The sequence below is a fragment of the Manacus candei genome, unplaced genomic scaffold (assembly GCF_025592945.1).
Source record: "Manacus candei isolate 608988 ecotype Guabito, Panama unplaced genomic scaffold, ASM2559294v1 h1tg000014l, whole genome shotgun sequence".
Taxonomy (NCBI): domain Eukaryota; kingdom Metazoa; phylum Chordata; class Aves; order Passeriformes; family Pipridae; genus Manacus; species Manacus candei.
The window spans coordinates 1,681,329-1,699,111 of NW_026138062.1; the positions used below are offsets into that span (position 1 = coordinate 1,681,329).

A 17,783-nucleotide genomic window follows, 5' to 3' on the forward strand; every position below is an offset into this window, starting at 1 on the left:
CAGAAAATTCTGATAAATTAACCAAGGTTTAGCCATCTACTGAAGCAAATGGGAAAGTTATCATAACTATTTGCTAGATATTTTTCTTTATTAAGATCTAACAATATTTAGATGCAGATGTTGAAATCCTACTCTCAAACGCTGCAAATTGCCCATGCCAACATGCCTAAACTGATGAGCAGTGTCATAACAACCATGTGTTTAACCCTCTTCATGATTCAAAGCCTTTTCATGACTGAAATGTCTCACTGATGTCTGTAGTTATATTGCATGAATCATGATCTGATTGTTGAGGACATTGACAAGAGGTTTTGAAGTAACGGGGCCTGTTGCAGATTGAATAGCCAGGCTCTGCAGGTTTTCAAGCCCTTGTGCCCCGTGACACCCATGTTCCTGCTGTTATACAAACTACAGAGAGATATATGCTCTCATCTGCCCTAACCATGGGACTCCTAGCACTATGCTGTCATTACTTAAACCCTTTGAACTAGTAGAAGGCAGCACAATGTCACTGATTGAATACTGACATCTGTGAAAAAGGAGAAATTTGCCATTTGATATAAGGGACATATGTTAGGTTTTGTACATGGCAGCATCCCCATGTTTGATTTTCTGGGATGTATCCCACCATCACTTAAAATTTTGATACTTTCTCTCCCTCCATATGGCTTTGAACATGTTGAGAAAAACAGAGCATGTTGCTGTGAAAGTCTTTTAATAACTTACTCGTTGGCTTCAGGAAGATGTAGTCAGATATTAAATAAATAATCAGAAAAATGGAATCGATTGCTGATTGTCTTTAATTGTAACTTTTGGAAGAGCAAAAGATGCAGTAAGGCAGATGTTAACTAAGAATTACTCTTCTTTTTGAAAGCAAAACATTTCATGGTGTTGAATCCCTTAGTGGCATGCTTTATGCTGTATCCAGTTGAAAGAGTATTTACAGAGAGAGTTAACAGCATGGTTCCTGGCATCAATAATGAAAGTTTTATCATTTTCTAGTCACATGTTAAGCAAGAATGTATATTCATTAGAGTGATTGCTTTCTAATAGCCTTAAGAACACTTCTACCAGTCATACGCTAAATATGTTTTTACTTTAGTGTCACAGATGAACACACATTATTTTAATTGGGCTAATTGTGCATTTTTGTCCATTCACAGTATTGCTTTACTGTGGCAGATGGCCCAGTGATGTGTTATAAACACTTTGCATGACATCCCCTCTATTTTACTGATCTTCACTGTGACTTTCCCATTGGTAATGACTAATGACAGTTTCCTAGCCAGCAACTTTTAATAGATTCCATTTTTTTCTTTAATCTCGGCCTGTCCTCAACAGCACTGTTTTGTTCAATAATTTAATCAGTTCAGCAACAGTATTAGACAATTGAACCATTACTTTTTGAATTTTTGAAATGCAAAATACCCATGAAGTAGTCACTGATGAATATTTCAGTATTGATAGAGACCACTCTCTCTTCCAAAGAAATGGAAATGGATTTGCTATCTGTGCTTGAATGCTTTTCCTTTCCTTTTATTTTATTTCTCTTCCTTGGTACTGAGAGCCTATGCAGTAAATAGGAAGGAATCAAATAACTAGAAAAATTAACAGAAAGGATTAACAGTTTTGCCTACCCACCATGCCCATCTTAACCATTTAACACCAACATATCAAAGAATTGAGTTTATACAGAAAAAATTCCATTCATCCCTGCCTCCTCTTATCAGTGAAGATTTATTTGCAAAAGGGACACCCTGAGGCAAAACCGCTTCCAGGTTCATCCCATTTGTATTAGCAGACTAGGATGTAGATGCTGCAAAATCAATAGGGACTCCTTATAGGCTGGTGTGAATTTTTGGGAAACTCATGGACTCTGACACTTCTGGCCAGAACCACTCCTTTCTCTGTGAAGAGGATCAGATAGTCAGCTTTCTATCTTTATGTTGCTAGCAGCTGCTATGTTTTGCTAAGGGCAATGCTCCTCACGCTCGCTCTCTTTTATCCAAGACATTTCATGAAATGAAGCAGCAGTTAAGCAGAGCAAGCGGGTGGCTGTAGGACAATTCTGTGATTTCACAGCAGTTTGTGAGATTTCACAGTTTAATTTCACAGTTTAATTGTGTTTCTTCTCTGAACAAAAAATTACTTCAAACGAGAAAGCCTAACAAGCCCTAACCGGTCTGTATTTTGAAGCTTTCGTTGCAGAGATAAGGAGGAAGGACAAACTGGCTGAAGCCTATTATCACAGACATTATGCTGAGTTTGGACCCAGAGTTTAAAATTAGTAACTTTACAGCTTTTAATCAAAAGTGGTTTCATAGAATCACAGAATCAGCCGGGTTGGAAGAGACCTCCGAGATCATCAAGTCCAACCCTTGATGCAACACCACCATGGTTACTAGGCCATGGCACTAAGTGCCACATCCAGTTTCATCTTAAAAACCTCCAGGGACAGAGAATCCACCACTTCCCTGGGCAGCCCATTCCAATGCCTGATTACCCTTTCTGTAAAGAATTTCTTCCTAATATCTAACCTAAACCTCCCCTGGCAGAGCTTAAGACCATGCCCTCTTGTCTTACTGATAACTGCCTGGGAGAAGAGACCAACCCCCACCAGGTTACAACCTCCTTTCAGGTAGTTGTAGAGAGTGATGAGGTCTCCCCTGAGCCTCCTCCTCTCCAGTCTGAACAGCTGCAGTTCCCTCAGCCTCTCCTCATAGGACTTGTGCTCAAGTCCCTTCACCAGCCCCGTTGCTCTTCTCTGGACCTGCTCCACCACCTCAATATCCTTCCTGAACTGAGGGGCCCAGAACTGGACACAGTACTCCAGGTTTGGCCTCACCAGCGCTGAGTACAGGGGCAGAATCACTTCCCTGGTCCTGTTGGCCACACTGTTCCTGATCCAGGCCAGGATGCCATTGGCCTTCTTGGCCACCTGGGCACACTGCTGGCTCATGTTCAGCTTCCTGTCAATCCAAACTCCCAGGTCCCTTTCTGCCTGGCTGCTCTCCAGCCACTCTGTCCCCAGCCTGTAGCTCTGCGTGGGGTTGTTGTGGCCAAAGTGCAGGACCCAGCACTTGGCCTTGTTGAACCTCATCCCGTTGGAATCAGCCCAACTCTCCAGACTGTCCAGGTCCCCCTGCAGAACCCTCCTGCCTTCCAGCTAATTGACACCCCCCTCCCAGTTTAGTGTCATCTGCACATTTGCTGATGGTGGACTCAATCCCCTCATCTAAATCATTAGTAAAGATACTAAGTAGAACTGGGCCCAACACTGATCCCTGGGGAACACCACTAGTTTCTGCACACATAAGCCTCTCATAACTTTCCTTTTGTCTTCTCTCCCCCTCCACAGAGTGATATAGGAAGTTCAACCTAAAAATGCTTTTTTAAGGCAACACATGTGTGTTAATGCAGCTACCCGCCTGAATTTCAAAACTGTTCAATAGCTTGCTTGTAGGTGCTTAACTGTGCTTGCTAGCATCAGGCAATCCTCTTGGTATATTGATGCTTACTCAGTGTTGCTGATATTAGTAGTGATTTCTTTCACCTACTGAATGTTGATCCTGAGAGTTTTAATTAAATCTGCCTTTTCTCAGACAAGCTGCTGAAGTCACATGAGGGGACAAATTCTGCCTTTGGAGACATTTGCGTACTGCCAGTGAATCCATCTGAGAGATTATGCATGTGGGTCCAGTAAGAGAAGGGAGTCAGTCTGGTCTGTTACAAAACCAATTCATATTCAGTTGCAAAAGGAAGAAATGTGGAAATGCAGAAGAAAAACTTCTCTTTGAATGAAGAGAGGAAAACTGACACCCTTTAGAAAAAAAGGAAAATAGAATGGTTAAAAGTTTATTGTTTGCTGATACTGAAAACTTTCAGGGAAGCTTAATACCAAACTTTTTATTTTTTCCCTCTGACAGGCACAAGCATATTTACTGTTTATGAAGCTGCTTCTCAGGAAGGCTGGGTGTTCCTCATGTACCGAGCAATCGACAGCTTTCCCCGATGGCGTTCATATTTCTATTTCATCACCTTAATTTTCTTTCTGGCCTGGCTTGTCAAGGTACTTAAAAATATGTCTTTTTAAAGCAGTTTGAAATGTAGATCATATTAGAATTAATTTCTTCTCTTTTCTACTTGCTGAGCTTTATGTCAGCCATTCTTTCTTGTTCTGTTTTTCAGAATGTTTTCATTGCAGTCATCATTGAAACGTTTGCAGAAATTAGAGTGCAGTTCCAGCAGATGTGGGGGTCCAGGAGCAGTACTACTTCAACTGCTACAACCCAGGTGAAGCACTTGAGATGTTGAGATTCTCTGGGGATTTGATTTGGTTTAATTTATGAATTAATAATAAGCAGAAAATTACTGTTACATATGATATATTTGACTTTGCATGTTACTACCTATATTCTAAAGTTAATATATGAACTTTCATATAAAATTTAATTCTATTATCCATATCCATGTAAATTGCATTACCCAACAACTCTTTTTTAAAAAAGAATTATAGAGAAGAATGTAATGTGGTTCCCTACATGACTAGGTATGCTCTAACTGTGTTTGTATTTTCTTTTAATAGAGTAGGATAATGGTTTTTTATCATGTCATTGGTGGGTTTGAAATTAGGGTTGCTTTTGCATATCACTTTCTGTGCTAAGAAATAAGATCTGAAATTGCATAGTCGTGGCTGGAAGAAGAGAGGTCAGAGGGTAGCTGAAGCATTTGCAGAAGTTGGTCCTGGAACTGAGAAGAGTGTATTGAGACCAAGGAGGAAATGAGGTGTTGGGACAATGAAAGAACCATGCTAATAGCTGGGGAAGTCACAGACAGTGAGACCCTGAATAGAGATAATGAGTAAGAAGAAGCCATGATAGGAAGGGTGCTACATGTGGCCTGCATAGTGGGAAAGACCCAGTATGAAAAATGAGAGCTAATGGGCTGAGATTTAAATTCTCTCACAAAAGACAAGGCTTTTCCAGGCTAGTGCAGCTTGCCATCTTTAAGAGGAACCAGTGCAAAAAAGCTGCCTGCAAAAAGCTCTTATGAGGACAGATGTGAGAAACATGCCCATGAGGGAATTTTTTCTAACTATGTAGCTAGAGATTATTTATTTTCCTAAACCAGAGGATTTAAATTTTCAAAATTATTTATTAAATATTTTCTCATGTTCCTTTGGTTATATCAGTAATCCATATGTAAATCTAGTTCTTTTCTGCCTGCTGCTACATTTTTTGCCTCAAGTAGACTTCATGGCAATAATTTCTAATCTATATATTTCTTTGTCAAAGCAGACTTTGTGATATCAATTTAAAATCTGAAAAAAAGGACTTTTCTACAGGACACCTGCTTAGCCTGGGGAACTTTGTTCATTTCCTCTCTGATAGGACAAATTCCTGACCTATATAGGCTTAACCAACATACTCTGAACTAGAAGCTGGAACAGAGAAATCAATGTAGGGAAACACAAGTAGCAGCTAACATTAAGGAATTTCAAATACCCTGCTGCAGACAAGCAAATGGTTGCTTTGTTCCTTGAATCACTGACGTAATGACACATAAAGGGAGCCCAGCTCACTAAATTGCAAAAACAATTTATCTTTTTCTGTTTTAAGAAGGGCAGAAAATTTCTTGCAAGATTTCTTATTCAAAACACCAGAAGAAAGTTAGAACCCTTGCTTGTTTTGTGCATGATATGACCTTGAGAAAATGCAACAATATCTTACTTCATTTACTCACTTCATAAATAATTGAGCTGTTCCCCAAACTTATTCCTGTAGGAAAGAAAATGAGTGTCCAGGAGTCAAAGTCTAGGAAGGGGTCTTGGGAAAAGATAAAAGGACATTCTTGTAAAGCACTGCACATTAAAGCACTGTACAAAGAGGAGTAACTAGGAGCTGGTCTTTGTTGGCAACTCTTCCTAGTGCAGAGACGCTAAACAAGGACTCAGAAGCATTACAACCATATTTTTGTGACACTGTCCCCACTCTAATGAGCACTTATTTCAGGATGACTTTTAAGTTTCAACCATGTTCCTGTGACTGTGTTCTTGAGGTGACTTGTTTGAGTACTGAGTGTCAAGGAAAAGGTGGGAGTGAGATGAGGACTTTGTCACACTTTATTATATAGTATAAGCAGGTGGCAATTAAAAATGCTAGAGCCATTCATTTTCTTTCAAGGACATTTTAAAGGACAGTGTTAATCACTTAGAGACATGGTTTCTGACTGTTCCTTATGTCCAGCAATTTGCATCTTTTTGTGTCCTAATTTCTGAGAAAAAAAAATTCAGAATATCTACACCTATGCTTCCAGAGGTTATTGGTAAAATGTGAAAACCACTGTGGTCAAGAGAGCCTTTTCCACTGACATCATTAGAACCTGGAAATATTCAGCTACACAGGAATTATAAGCTCTGGGAAACAATACAGAAGGACTGTACAGCTACTCTTGATATGCATCAGTGCAACAAAAATAAAGTGGTCCTTGGAGTAAAATAATTTTTCCAGTAAAAAAGACAAGGTTGGCTGCTGTTGCCAAATACACCATGAAACTTATTTACATGGTCACAATGTGTTTGTGTTTCCTCAGGGATAAGCTTACCATTGTAAGGAATTTATTCTGAACAGGTACCACTATCTAATGATACTGATCAGAGATTAATTGAATCAGTTTCTACATTAGGACTAATAGGGACACATTGTGTTTGATGTTATCTGAGTAAAATTCAGACTCTATTAATGTTGGAAAAAGCATGTTACTTTTTTTTCTGTAGCAGTGAGGACCATTTCTCTCTTATTTTAAACTAGCTATCATCAAAACATATGGTTATCCTTAAGGTGAATGTATTAGATTTCACATGTATTTATTGGCACGTAAAACATTTCTGACAACAGTCTTCCCTTTTAAGATGTTTCATGAAGATGCTGCTGGAGGTTGGCAGCTTGTGGCTGTTGATGTGAATAAACCACAAGGCAGAGCTCCTGCATGTCTACAGGTATGACATTGCTTTTTAATAAATCAATATGTGTAACCAGCACCACTCAAATGTTGCCATACAGAGACTGCAGTGAGAAATAGCAACAGTAGTTTTAGTCATATTTTTTTTTAATTCATTGCTTTCTGCAGTGTAGACTCGTTCTTGAAAATCACAGATCAACAAAAAGAGATCTACCACACCCAAAGGGAGAAGATTAGATAAATCCATTCTTTACAAAGGCTCTGTTTTGTGTACTCATGAGAGAAAGATTTAAGATTTTCAAATATAAAATAAAATAATTAGTCACCTTTTATATCTCAGAATTTATATACAAATGGTTTCCATTCCTAGGGTATTCACAACAGAAATGCTTGTTTATTAAATGCAAAATACAATGACATATGCCAAGAAGCATGACTAATCATAATAAACACAGAAGTACCTAATTTCTCTTGTTTAATTGTGAAAATAGGCTTACAGAATAAGGGGGAAGATGGATGTAGGTATTAAGCCATACAGTGTTTGAAACTTCCAGATTTAATATTCTTACTTGGATATAAGTGAGTTTGTAAAACTCTATCCTCATTGTTTAAATAAATCGAGACTAAGTATTTTTTTTTATAAATCCATTTTTAGTACAGAACACTGTACAGCAGCTCAAATTTTTATTTGCAAGTTAAATAATATCATTTCAGGATAAGCAAACTAGCTTCAGAGTAGAAAGCCAAATCTACTACAGCAATCTTATAGCATGGTATTTTCTCGCAGATTTGGTTATGTTTGGTTTAATGCGTCAACTAAAATACACACACATGTTGGCAACATGTACATTGCTGAACTCTAAACTGGCAAGGCACTTCAGTCACCTATAAAAGCTGTTCATTCTCAAATATCTTTGCTTTGCCAAACCACTGCCATATATTTGATTACAGCATATGTCTTAATGGATAATTCCTCTTCCCAAATTTCATTCTTGATTTTGACAGCAACAGGAACATCATTTGTGGTGTTTTCAAGTAACAGTTTTATGTATGTGGATAAAATGTAGCTGAACTCACAGTGAAAAAAAATCCATATGAAAGTTTAGATGCCATCTGAGTTACCTGGACTGCCTTTGTCCATAGTATTTCATTTTTGCCGCTTTTAGGAATCATGTGAACACACAGTAAATTGTGTTGCAGTGGACATAAGCATCATGCATCAGTGGATATTTCAACTTTTTATAATTGCAACTCAGCTAGCAGTTTTCTTCTCGTTCTTCATTTCCTTGTGATATAGAGGAGGCTCTAAAACAGTGCTTTAGTGCTTGTTCTGACATTAGACTATATGAAGTCCATTAGGAGTCCGTTAGTCCAATAGTCCATAAACTATATGAAGCCCATGTCCTAATTTCCATTAGGAAATTTATACTTCATGGCATTACTGTCTCTATTGACAAATAAACTGTATTGATGTTTGTCATCATGGAGGCAATAAAGGGGATTGCTGTTCATGTTTACACACTCTAACTTTTAGATACCAGAAATATGAGCATTAAGACTTGATTTGTATAATTTGGAACTTCTATGTGTTAGATACTTCTGCATTCAGAAATGTAAATATTCTGTGTGCTCTAGGACTTTTTGTGGTTTTTTAACTGCTAGTCTACACATATTAGGTTGGTCTAATGATTTTAAAATGTTCTGAGAAATGGATGTTTTTTTATTCTACATCAGACCATAATGAGAGAATTGCAGAAAGTAGATAGTCTTATCCTTCCTCATTGCTATACTTCCCCCTTACTACCTGTCTGAACTGTTTATTCAGTTGTTCAGGGCATGGAATCAAGGTTGGCAGTGGGAAAGGATTTGTTATTGATCAGACTCACTCCAGCTGCATAAATGTTTTTCCTGACACAAGAAAGGGGCCAGAGCTTTAGTGGGAGCAGTCTGGGAATGTGAGGTGGTTTGTCTGCTGGCCTGTGCAGCCAGCTCCAAGTGATCCCTAAAGTACCCAGCCCTGGTGGCTTGCAATCACCCAGGTTCCTCTGTACAGCTCTCAGGTTTATTCACAGGTACGCTTTATATATGTATATTTATATATGCCTGCGTATCACATACATACACACACACACACATTTAAAGATGTATAAATAAAAGGAAACAAGGACAGCAATGATCCACCCAAAAAGGTTACAAAAAACCCCAAACCAAACCAAACCCAAACACATTTGAAAGACCTAGACAATGGGTTCATGAATTGGAACCTTTATTTTGAAGAATTCTATGTATTCAGGTGGGTGGTGAAAAGGTTACTCTGTTCACAGCTGTGGCGATTCTTTAGTTACCAGTGTGGCTGTGAAGGGGTACAGAAATGGAGCATAGTTGAGAGGCTACTGTCATCCATGGCTGTGTGGAGCTTCCAACTACCTGTAGGATAATGACACGGTGCAGCGGTGCGGAATATAGAGGTCATAGGTGGTGTGGAGGTGCGATTCCCCATGGCCATGAGTAGAGTAGGTTCCAGCTGCTTGTAGGAACACGATGGGGTACAGACTTGGTGGATGGTAGTGTTGATAGTGTACAGATATGGTTGGTGTAACGGTGCTGCCTTTGCCCATGACTGTGATGGGCTTCCATCTGCCTGTAGAGAAGTAATGGGGCGGACACGAAGAGAGGTGTGGACATCCCTTTGTGCTGAACTTCCATCTGCCTGTAGGCCCATGATGGAGTATGGAGAAGGTGCAGGAGGCAGGCATACCTTTGTCTCTGAATGTGGGTAACTTCCATTTGCCTGTAGGGCCTTAATGGGGTGTGGAGATAAAGGGTGATGCAGAAATAAGAGGTGAGAAACAATAACCAAAGCAGTCACTTTCCATCACCTCAGGCCTCTCCTGCCCCCCCAACCTGGGGCTCTCCCAGCCTGAAAGGGTGCAGATGTCCTTTTGCCCATGGCTGTGAGGAGCTTCCATGTCTGCTGTGACATCACCAGAGCTGCTGCATCCCTGTGACAGTGGACCATTCAAACAAGAAGAAACAAATATTAATAACAACTGATAATGCTGTGGAGAGAAACTAAGTGCCTGTAGCAACAATTTAAAGAACAGCTCAGCAAATATTTAAACAGAAGCAACAGGCCCTACCTACTACCTGGTTTTAAAGACTTGTGCTGCTAGAGTTGTCAGTTTGAAGGCTAAATTGTGCTGGAAAAATGTTTGTCAAGTTGACTGGAGGTAGTATTTCACACATTTGAGATTAAAGACTTGACCCTGCATCTACAAGTTGATGATGGCACTAAGAACATCTGTACATTTCCTGCAGTTCATGCTGTGATTCTCCCCTGCCATGAACCAGAGATTTTGCCAGGGACTGTCCTGTGCTACGCTCTTCAGTTAGACACTGGAATATATAAACTAACTTCCAACTCCTTGGTTCATTGCAAAAATGTTAATATCCTCTTTAACTGCTGGGTCCGGAAGCAATGGGCTAGTGGGGTAGTGATTTTGGGTGCATGAAGACTTGAACCCTGTGTACATGGGTTGTGTGATGCATGAGGGAGATATAGGACTGTTGGGGACAGTATTGGAGGACTGGTTTTGGTGCATGGAGCAAAACTGTTCCACACTTCAGACAGGCAGAGTGGGTGTAGACTGTACCTAGTATGTTCTTTCAACAGGCCTTCTTCCATTCATGTGGGCTCCTGACCAGAAGAAGCCAACATTTAGAGAGGTGTTGTGGCTTACTGAGGGACTAGTATTTGGGAAAAAAAACAGAACAGGACAAACTCCCAATGTAAATATATCTGCAATGTGTTGACAAAGGACATTATGTAGGGAGCCTTCTACCTCTGAAGTACAATACCAACAGCTATATGTAGAGGCTGTGGCTGACTCTGCCATCACCATTCCCTCTCCCACTTCAGTAACTAGCCTGAGTAACTGCTTGCCTGCAGTTATACAACTGATTGTCACTTAAAAATGTTGGTGCAATTACTGACTAGAAAACAAGCATTTCTTGCTTAATGAGAGGAAATGAGTGTACAATTTCTAAGAGAAATTGTAAATGAGAACTTGCAAATGCCACTGCTGATCTTGAGTTGTGTATATAAGGTGATTAACTATGCCATGGACAATGCTCTGTTTCTCTTTGTTAGGAGTTCCTACAAATAGACAGTTCAGTGTGTTTGGATCTTAGGGACTGACCCTGATTTTATTTGGGAAGAAAACAATTGCTGATTAAAAGCTGAATTCTAAAAAAAATTGAGACCTCTTCTTATCTTCCAGGCAACATATGCAAAGAGTATCTGCAATATAAAAGAGATGACTATGAGAGTTGTAAACTGCCACTTATTTTGACAGGATATTAGCTTTGAAATCTAACTCTGGCAGTAAGTACACATTATTAACGTGTTTGGGTGAGTGCAAGAACTCAGATAATGCTGATGTCCTTTAATTCTCCAGTTGTTTTAGAATATGTATCCTGATGAGCTACAAAAAAAGTGTAATGCTGTCACAGTAGGCACCTGTGCAGTCCATGGAAAACTGAAGATGAACAAACATAACACTGAATTCAACAGAGAATGTATTTTTTTTGTTGTTTAATAAAACCTCAAGCCTTTCCTAAATGTGTTGATGTTGCAAAGTCTCAATGGCTGCATTGGACTACTGGAGGATATGGCCTCAGAGTTCTGCCCTACATCTGATTCTGACAGTAAATTTTTTAAATAGTTGTTTAAAGTGTGTGTTGCATCCCCAGCAGGCTCATCCTCTTCCCTCTTAAAAGCCTTTGCAACCAATTCAAAATTTAGCTCCACAGGGCCACTAATACAAGTTATGTGATGTTCCTGACTGAGAGCTAAAGTCACAGACTTTGCAAGGTAACTTGCAAAACACATTTTTTTATAGGTTGCCCAGTGAGATCTCCCTCTCTGGAGACACTGCAAACACACCTGAATGTGTTACTGTCTCCTGCTCCAGGTGACTCTGACTTGACAGGGGATGTTGGACTAGAGGATCTCCAGAGGTCCCTTCTAACCCTAACAGTTCTGTGATTCTTTGATTTTATGAGGACGTAGTACTACCTTTGCCATGTATGTATATTAGTGTAATTATTTCACAGGAAAAATTAATGCATAATTTTCTTTTTTCCTGGAGCTCACGTAAGTACAGAACTATGTTCAGACTCTTATCCATGCAGTAGCCTGTCTGTCTCTGTCCCAAATGTTTCATGGTTCCATTTTCTGTGTGACGGTGAATCAGAAGCACTGAAGGGCAGGGTCTGATAGTCTCATTTTCTTTCCTCCCAGCTTGGTAGTAATGCAAACCTGTGCTCTCTGTGAGAATGAGGGGATTCTCTGGATATACTTGGTAAAGTCTACTTGAAATGGGATAGGAAAACATTCCCTGACCTCTGGTTGCTCTTTACTTTGCATGCATCAAATGACAAACCTCAAAGCTATTTAAAATTTAAGAATTCTTCACAAATTTACATCTTAAAATGGTAGATTAATGTCTGTGACGGCATGTGCAGCATCTTTGTAGGTGCTACCAGATTGAGAAGTAAACAATTAAGAGCAGAGCTGCTATTTAGGCAGAAGTAGGCAGGCCTAGGGTAAAGACCAGCAGGGACATTAGGTTAAATTCACTGAGGACCGGCTGTACTTCAGGAGGAACCCACTGTGGCAACACAAGATGGGTCTGGGCTTTGCTGGAAAGGCCCTGGGAGTCTTTGTAGAAAGCATGCTGAACAGAAGCCAGCGGCCTTCCCTGACAGCAGAGGCAGTCAACAGGATCCTGGGCCATTGTGTGGAAGGAATTATCTCCTGTTGCTCATCACTGGTAAGCCTGAATCCAGACACCATGTCTGGTTTTGGCCCCCCTGGTACAATATAAGTACTGACAAGCTGGCGCAAGTTCAACAGAGGGGCTCCAAGATAGTTGGGAGACTTACTGTTTTTCAGGTCCCTTTCAGTAAAAAATAGTGAATTAAAGTATGCAAAATAGGTATATGGGCAAAATATGTTTGATTCTCCAGTTTTATGAGATTAGCTTTTTATTTCATAACAGAAAAATATAGTGGTTCTCACCACTCACATTTACACTTTATTTACCCTGTCCTCTCCTTCCTCTAGTTAAATGAACTTCAATCATTTCTGCTGTCTGAATTCATAACTTCTTTTAATAACATGAACTGAAGTGGATACCAGTTTACATTATTAGATGAGACAGGGAACTGAGATGTCCCAGGAGGAAACTCACTGCCTCTTCAGTTGCAACTGCTACTGTGGCTAAAGCAGCTAGAGTTAGCCAGATGTTGGAGTTTCTGACCCTTTACTCCATTCCCTTTCACCCTTTCTTCCCATACGCTATGTGCAAGTAGAAATTAATGGGAATCTCTTTATTTTTTCTTTTCATAATGGCCGATATTTACGATCTTCCTATATTCAACTGAGGATAGCAAGATTGGATGGGGCTGGACTATATTGTGCAGGTTCTTCTGTCACCAACATGTTTAATTTGTCTGCAGAGCCTTCCATTTCTCCTCATTTTTTTCACTGCTTTTGCCTCACCGAAACTAACCGTTTGCTTTTACATTACACTTTTCATACTCTGGTTGTTTTTCAGTACTTTTCGGTACCAAGTGCACCACTGATTTATCCAAGCTTCTGTTAACCAATGCAGTTCCTAGGCTTTTTAAATGAGAAGAGGGCATAGAAAAAAAAGACGTAATTTTAAAATTTTTTTTAACTGCAACCTCAGAAATTTAGGATTTGGAATCAATTAATCTAATTAATTTAATAATAAATTCATGTAATATGCTCAAATAATAAACTCATTCAAATCAAAACTTAATTTTAGCCAACTGAAAGAAAAGATGTTTTTTTCACTGTAAGAGAGGATCTCAGTTAATTGGAAAAAAATACATATGCATATAATTTAATGAAAGCCACTGTAGGTAAGAAGAGAATAGGATTGAGTAAGCTCACCTTCTGCTTTTGATTCCAAAGTTACACTAAAGGGCAAATTAGTAAATAAACAGACCACCACACTTTTCTTGTTCACCAATAATTACTTTCCATGAAAGAGAAAACCCACTTATGCTCTTTTCTGTTACTCCTGCAGTGAAAATCCCTAAATACTGTTTTGTCTCATTTCTCTCTCTCTCATTCAATATATCCTGCTAAAACACTCAATTCCTGCTTCTCTGGCCATGTCTCCTCCACCCTCCATATGTTTTATGTCTTTGATACTGCTTTTCATCTTTTTGTCTCACCTTCAAGTTTCTCTAGAGTTTTGTCATTATACAGAATTCTTTAACAAACTGAGATAATAGTACATAGCATGAAGGACTTTTTTTTTTATGCAAAAAGATATGCTTAAATTTCTGACATTAATCATATGTTCAAAAGCGCTATACTCATAATAATGTCATTGCTTGCTTAGGTCATAGCTTTGTGACCTTCTATTTCTTCCCTAGGTGGAGCACATATAATTAAAAGTGAATATAGTATTTCTAATCAGTTGAAGATTTTACTATCAGAGTATGACTGCAGATACAGTTTGTAAGTGACTGCTTCCGTTCATGGTGACACATCACACACAGCATTCCAAAGCTTTTTTAAACATCGTTGGATCTCCGGTTATGCATTTCCTTTTTGCCCAAACTATACATTTTTGCGTGTGAACAGGGAATTGTTGTCTAGCTCATTGTTTCCCACAGGAACCATAGTTCCATATTTTCTCTGTTCATTATAAAACTGTGCATTGAGAAAACTGCAGATGTCAGTACTTGGTGTTAATAATAACAACCACAGTTTCACAGAAGATATGAGCTTAATCTCCCCAGTTCAGCTTTAAGTGAGTATGTGTACTTTAAGGAACGAGTGATAAAAACATTAGCAACCTCTAAAATTAATAGGAAAACTAAAAAACACGATGTGCCTTTAAAAGCATAAATACATGCTCCAAGAGTTTTTTAAAGGATTTTTCCTGGAACCTGGTACTCGGTTTTTCTTTATTTGTGAACTGAAGCTTCCTGCTGGGCTTGTAGGAGTAACTCACGGTAGGCAGAAAGTTCTAGCGCACTACAGTGTGTTAAAGTAATATCAACAACAGCAAAATAATATGGCAATGTGGAAGCCTCAGCATGCATTCATGCCAAATGGTTCATGTTGAAATGGAAAACACAAAGATTATTTTTCAGTAAGAAAAGAAAATCAATATTTTAAATCAATGCCAGTCATAGGGAACAGTGAGAACAAGTAATAAAAGACCACAAAGCACCTTTGGGAACACTCAAAAGAAAAATGCAATAAGTATAAAACCATTATACCAAAATAAAAGCTTCTTTGCCCTACATGAGGATGGATTTGCAAGACATAATCAGAAACCATAGTGACACTAATTTTTCGTGTTGCCACTTCCAACCACTTATAAAAAATTAAAGAAAACTCAGTTAGGTGACCAAGTTAAAGTTCTTCAAAAATACCATATTAGTGGCCATCTTTCTTGCCCACTTGTCATGGTTTAGTCTTATTTACTTTTAACTGTTATGCTGCTGTATGCAAGAGCCCCTTGCAGATCCCAGATCTGTATGTACATCCTAGTTCTGCTCTGCCTGTATACGCCGTGCGCCCAGGGGATAGGCAGGTGGGCTCTTGGGAGAGATGAGAGGGGGTTCCTTGGCAAGCTCAGTGTCACTCACCTACCCATCAGTTTAGACATACCAAGACACACTACACACTAGGAGGGATTCTGAAACTGCTTTGTAATCCTCTTTGCAGATCAGCTGTGGTTAACCTCCTTATTTGTTTTACCTAATTGAGCAGTTTGGTGCAAAACCCACATGTCTGTGTGAGAAAAAGCGAGTTACAAAGGCTCTGCACAGAGCCTATATGGTATCTCTGTCTGAATTGTTGTTTGCTCAGATATAACACCAGACCTGCATTGCTTCATGTGCCATTGCAATGTTCTACCTAGGCTAGCAAGGCCTGCCAGGCTGAAACCCTGACCTGATCTGAGGGAGTAAGCATGGTTGTACAAAGGCCAAACTAGTAAAACCCAACAGATCCAGCTAGTCCATGTAAAATGGTTGTAGCTGGAAGTAGCTGGACTCAATGACCCTTGTGGGTCCCTTCCAACTCAAGATATTCTATGGTTCTAAGTGTCTTTCAAAACTTGTGTGAGAGAGAGTTTTATGTTACACACCACAGTTATCACATTATTCTTTCCTCCATCACTCCCCACTTTAGACAGCTGGATATATCTGTTTGCCAGCTTAGATAGCACAGGCCCTATCTTTTTGGAGTGCCTCTCAAGTAGTTCGTTAGTAGGTTTAGACAACACAGTAGACAAATCTCAGAGGGATACATTTTTCCACAATAAGGATTATGAACTACAGCAAGAAACCTATAAAATCTACAGGAAATTTGTGCTTAGCCGATAAATCAGACACAGATCTTCAGAGTCCTTCTTCATTCCATTAGCCACTAGGATATTTCCTTTCCCAATGTACAATATAGTTTGTTAAGGAAGTAAGTTCTAAATAACTCAATACACTAAATAAGTGGAGTTTCTCCAGAGGATAGGCCCAGACTCATGTAACTGTAGAAACAGAACTTTTAATAATGTTCCCTTTCATATTTGGAGCAGTAATATTTATAGACCCCAGAGAGGAATTAATAAAACCAAACTTAGTGCAAATTTTAATTAAAATTATACAGGGCAATGGAGAGTCTTGACTATCTTTTCCTAAGAACTCCATCTTTCACAGGATATTGAATGACAATATACTTGGGCAAGAAGGGTCAGAAGAGTGCATATTAATTGCCTGTGTCCTAAAGGCAGGATATATATTCTCCAATCTGATTAACTCTTTCCTAGATTCAGACTTATGCACCATGTTCCTAAGGAACAAAATTCACTCAAACTCTTTGCAAATAAGTACTTTATCTCTCACTAGAGACTTAATGCATAAAGAATGCCTTTAATATGTTGCAAAAGATTTAAATGCATGAATTTTATAGGAGGCCTACTTTTATTTTACTTTGATAGAACTGAAACAATAATGCATGGTCAGATGAATAAAGGTGTCTGTGTTTATTTAGACTTTGAGATTTTGCCTTCTTTGAGCAGTATTTTGGTCAATATTTAATATTTAATAAGCTTAAAGCCTATTTGGGGTGCTATCTCAATAAAATAATACTTTAATGCATCACTTTCCTTTTGATTGCTTTCCTTGGATTGATATCTAGCAACGTCATAGATTACTGGAAACTCTGCAGTGCTCATAAAACTAACAGATAAACAATGCATTTGCCATGACTTAAAAATTGACCAGTACCAGAAATAGGTGTATATCATCCTTCTCTGGGCTCCTGGATACCCATTTATGCCCTTGTTCTCTGTCTTGCACTCCATCAGTAATTCATTTGGGGACTTTCTGAAGTGGATGTTAAATTTAGGTCATTATATTTAGTATCTGTTGATGGATTTATCACGTATTAACTTGTCTAGCCTTTTTTTTTTTTGAACACATTTATCCTTTTGGCTTCCAGAACACCTCGTAGGAACAAGTTACATAAAGTAACGATGCAGCATTTTAATTGATTACAATTGCAGATTAATTTGCTCATTTTCCTGAGATTACTCAGAAATAAAGCAAAATGATGCAAAGATTGTTTGTTTTAATTTTGAGACAGGTGCTCATATTCAATAAAACAAAGAATTTGAGACAACAAAACTTTACGATCAGGATCACAGGGTGTTGTAACATGCAATCAGTAACAAGAGGAGGGCAAACAGGAGCGTCTGAGGACTATAAACAAC

At 38.9% G+C, this 17,783-nt stretch overlaps 1 protein-coding gene across 7 annotated transcripts in view; it reads left to right on the plus strand.

Moving 5' to 3' along the window:
• NALCN (sodium leak channel, non-selective) overlaps window positions 1-17,783 on the plus strand; it is a 223,297-nt gene that overhangs the window by 66,292 nt on the left and 139,222 nt on the right. For all 7 annotated transcript variants that reach the window (XM_051780569.1, XM_051780575.1, XM_051780576.1 and 4 more), the window contains exons 8-10: window positions 3,927-4,069; window positions 4,189-4,293; window positions 6,911-6,997. In XM_051780569.1, the coding sequence (XP_051636529.1) occupies window positions 3,927-4,069; window positions 4,189-4,293; window positions 6,911-6,997 (335 nt within the window). The remainder of the gene's footprint in view (window positions 1-3,926; window positions 4,070-4,188; window positions 4,294-6,910; window positions 6,998-17,783) is intronic.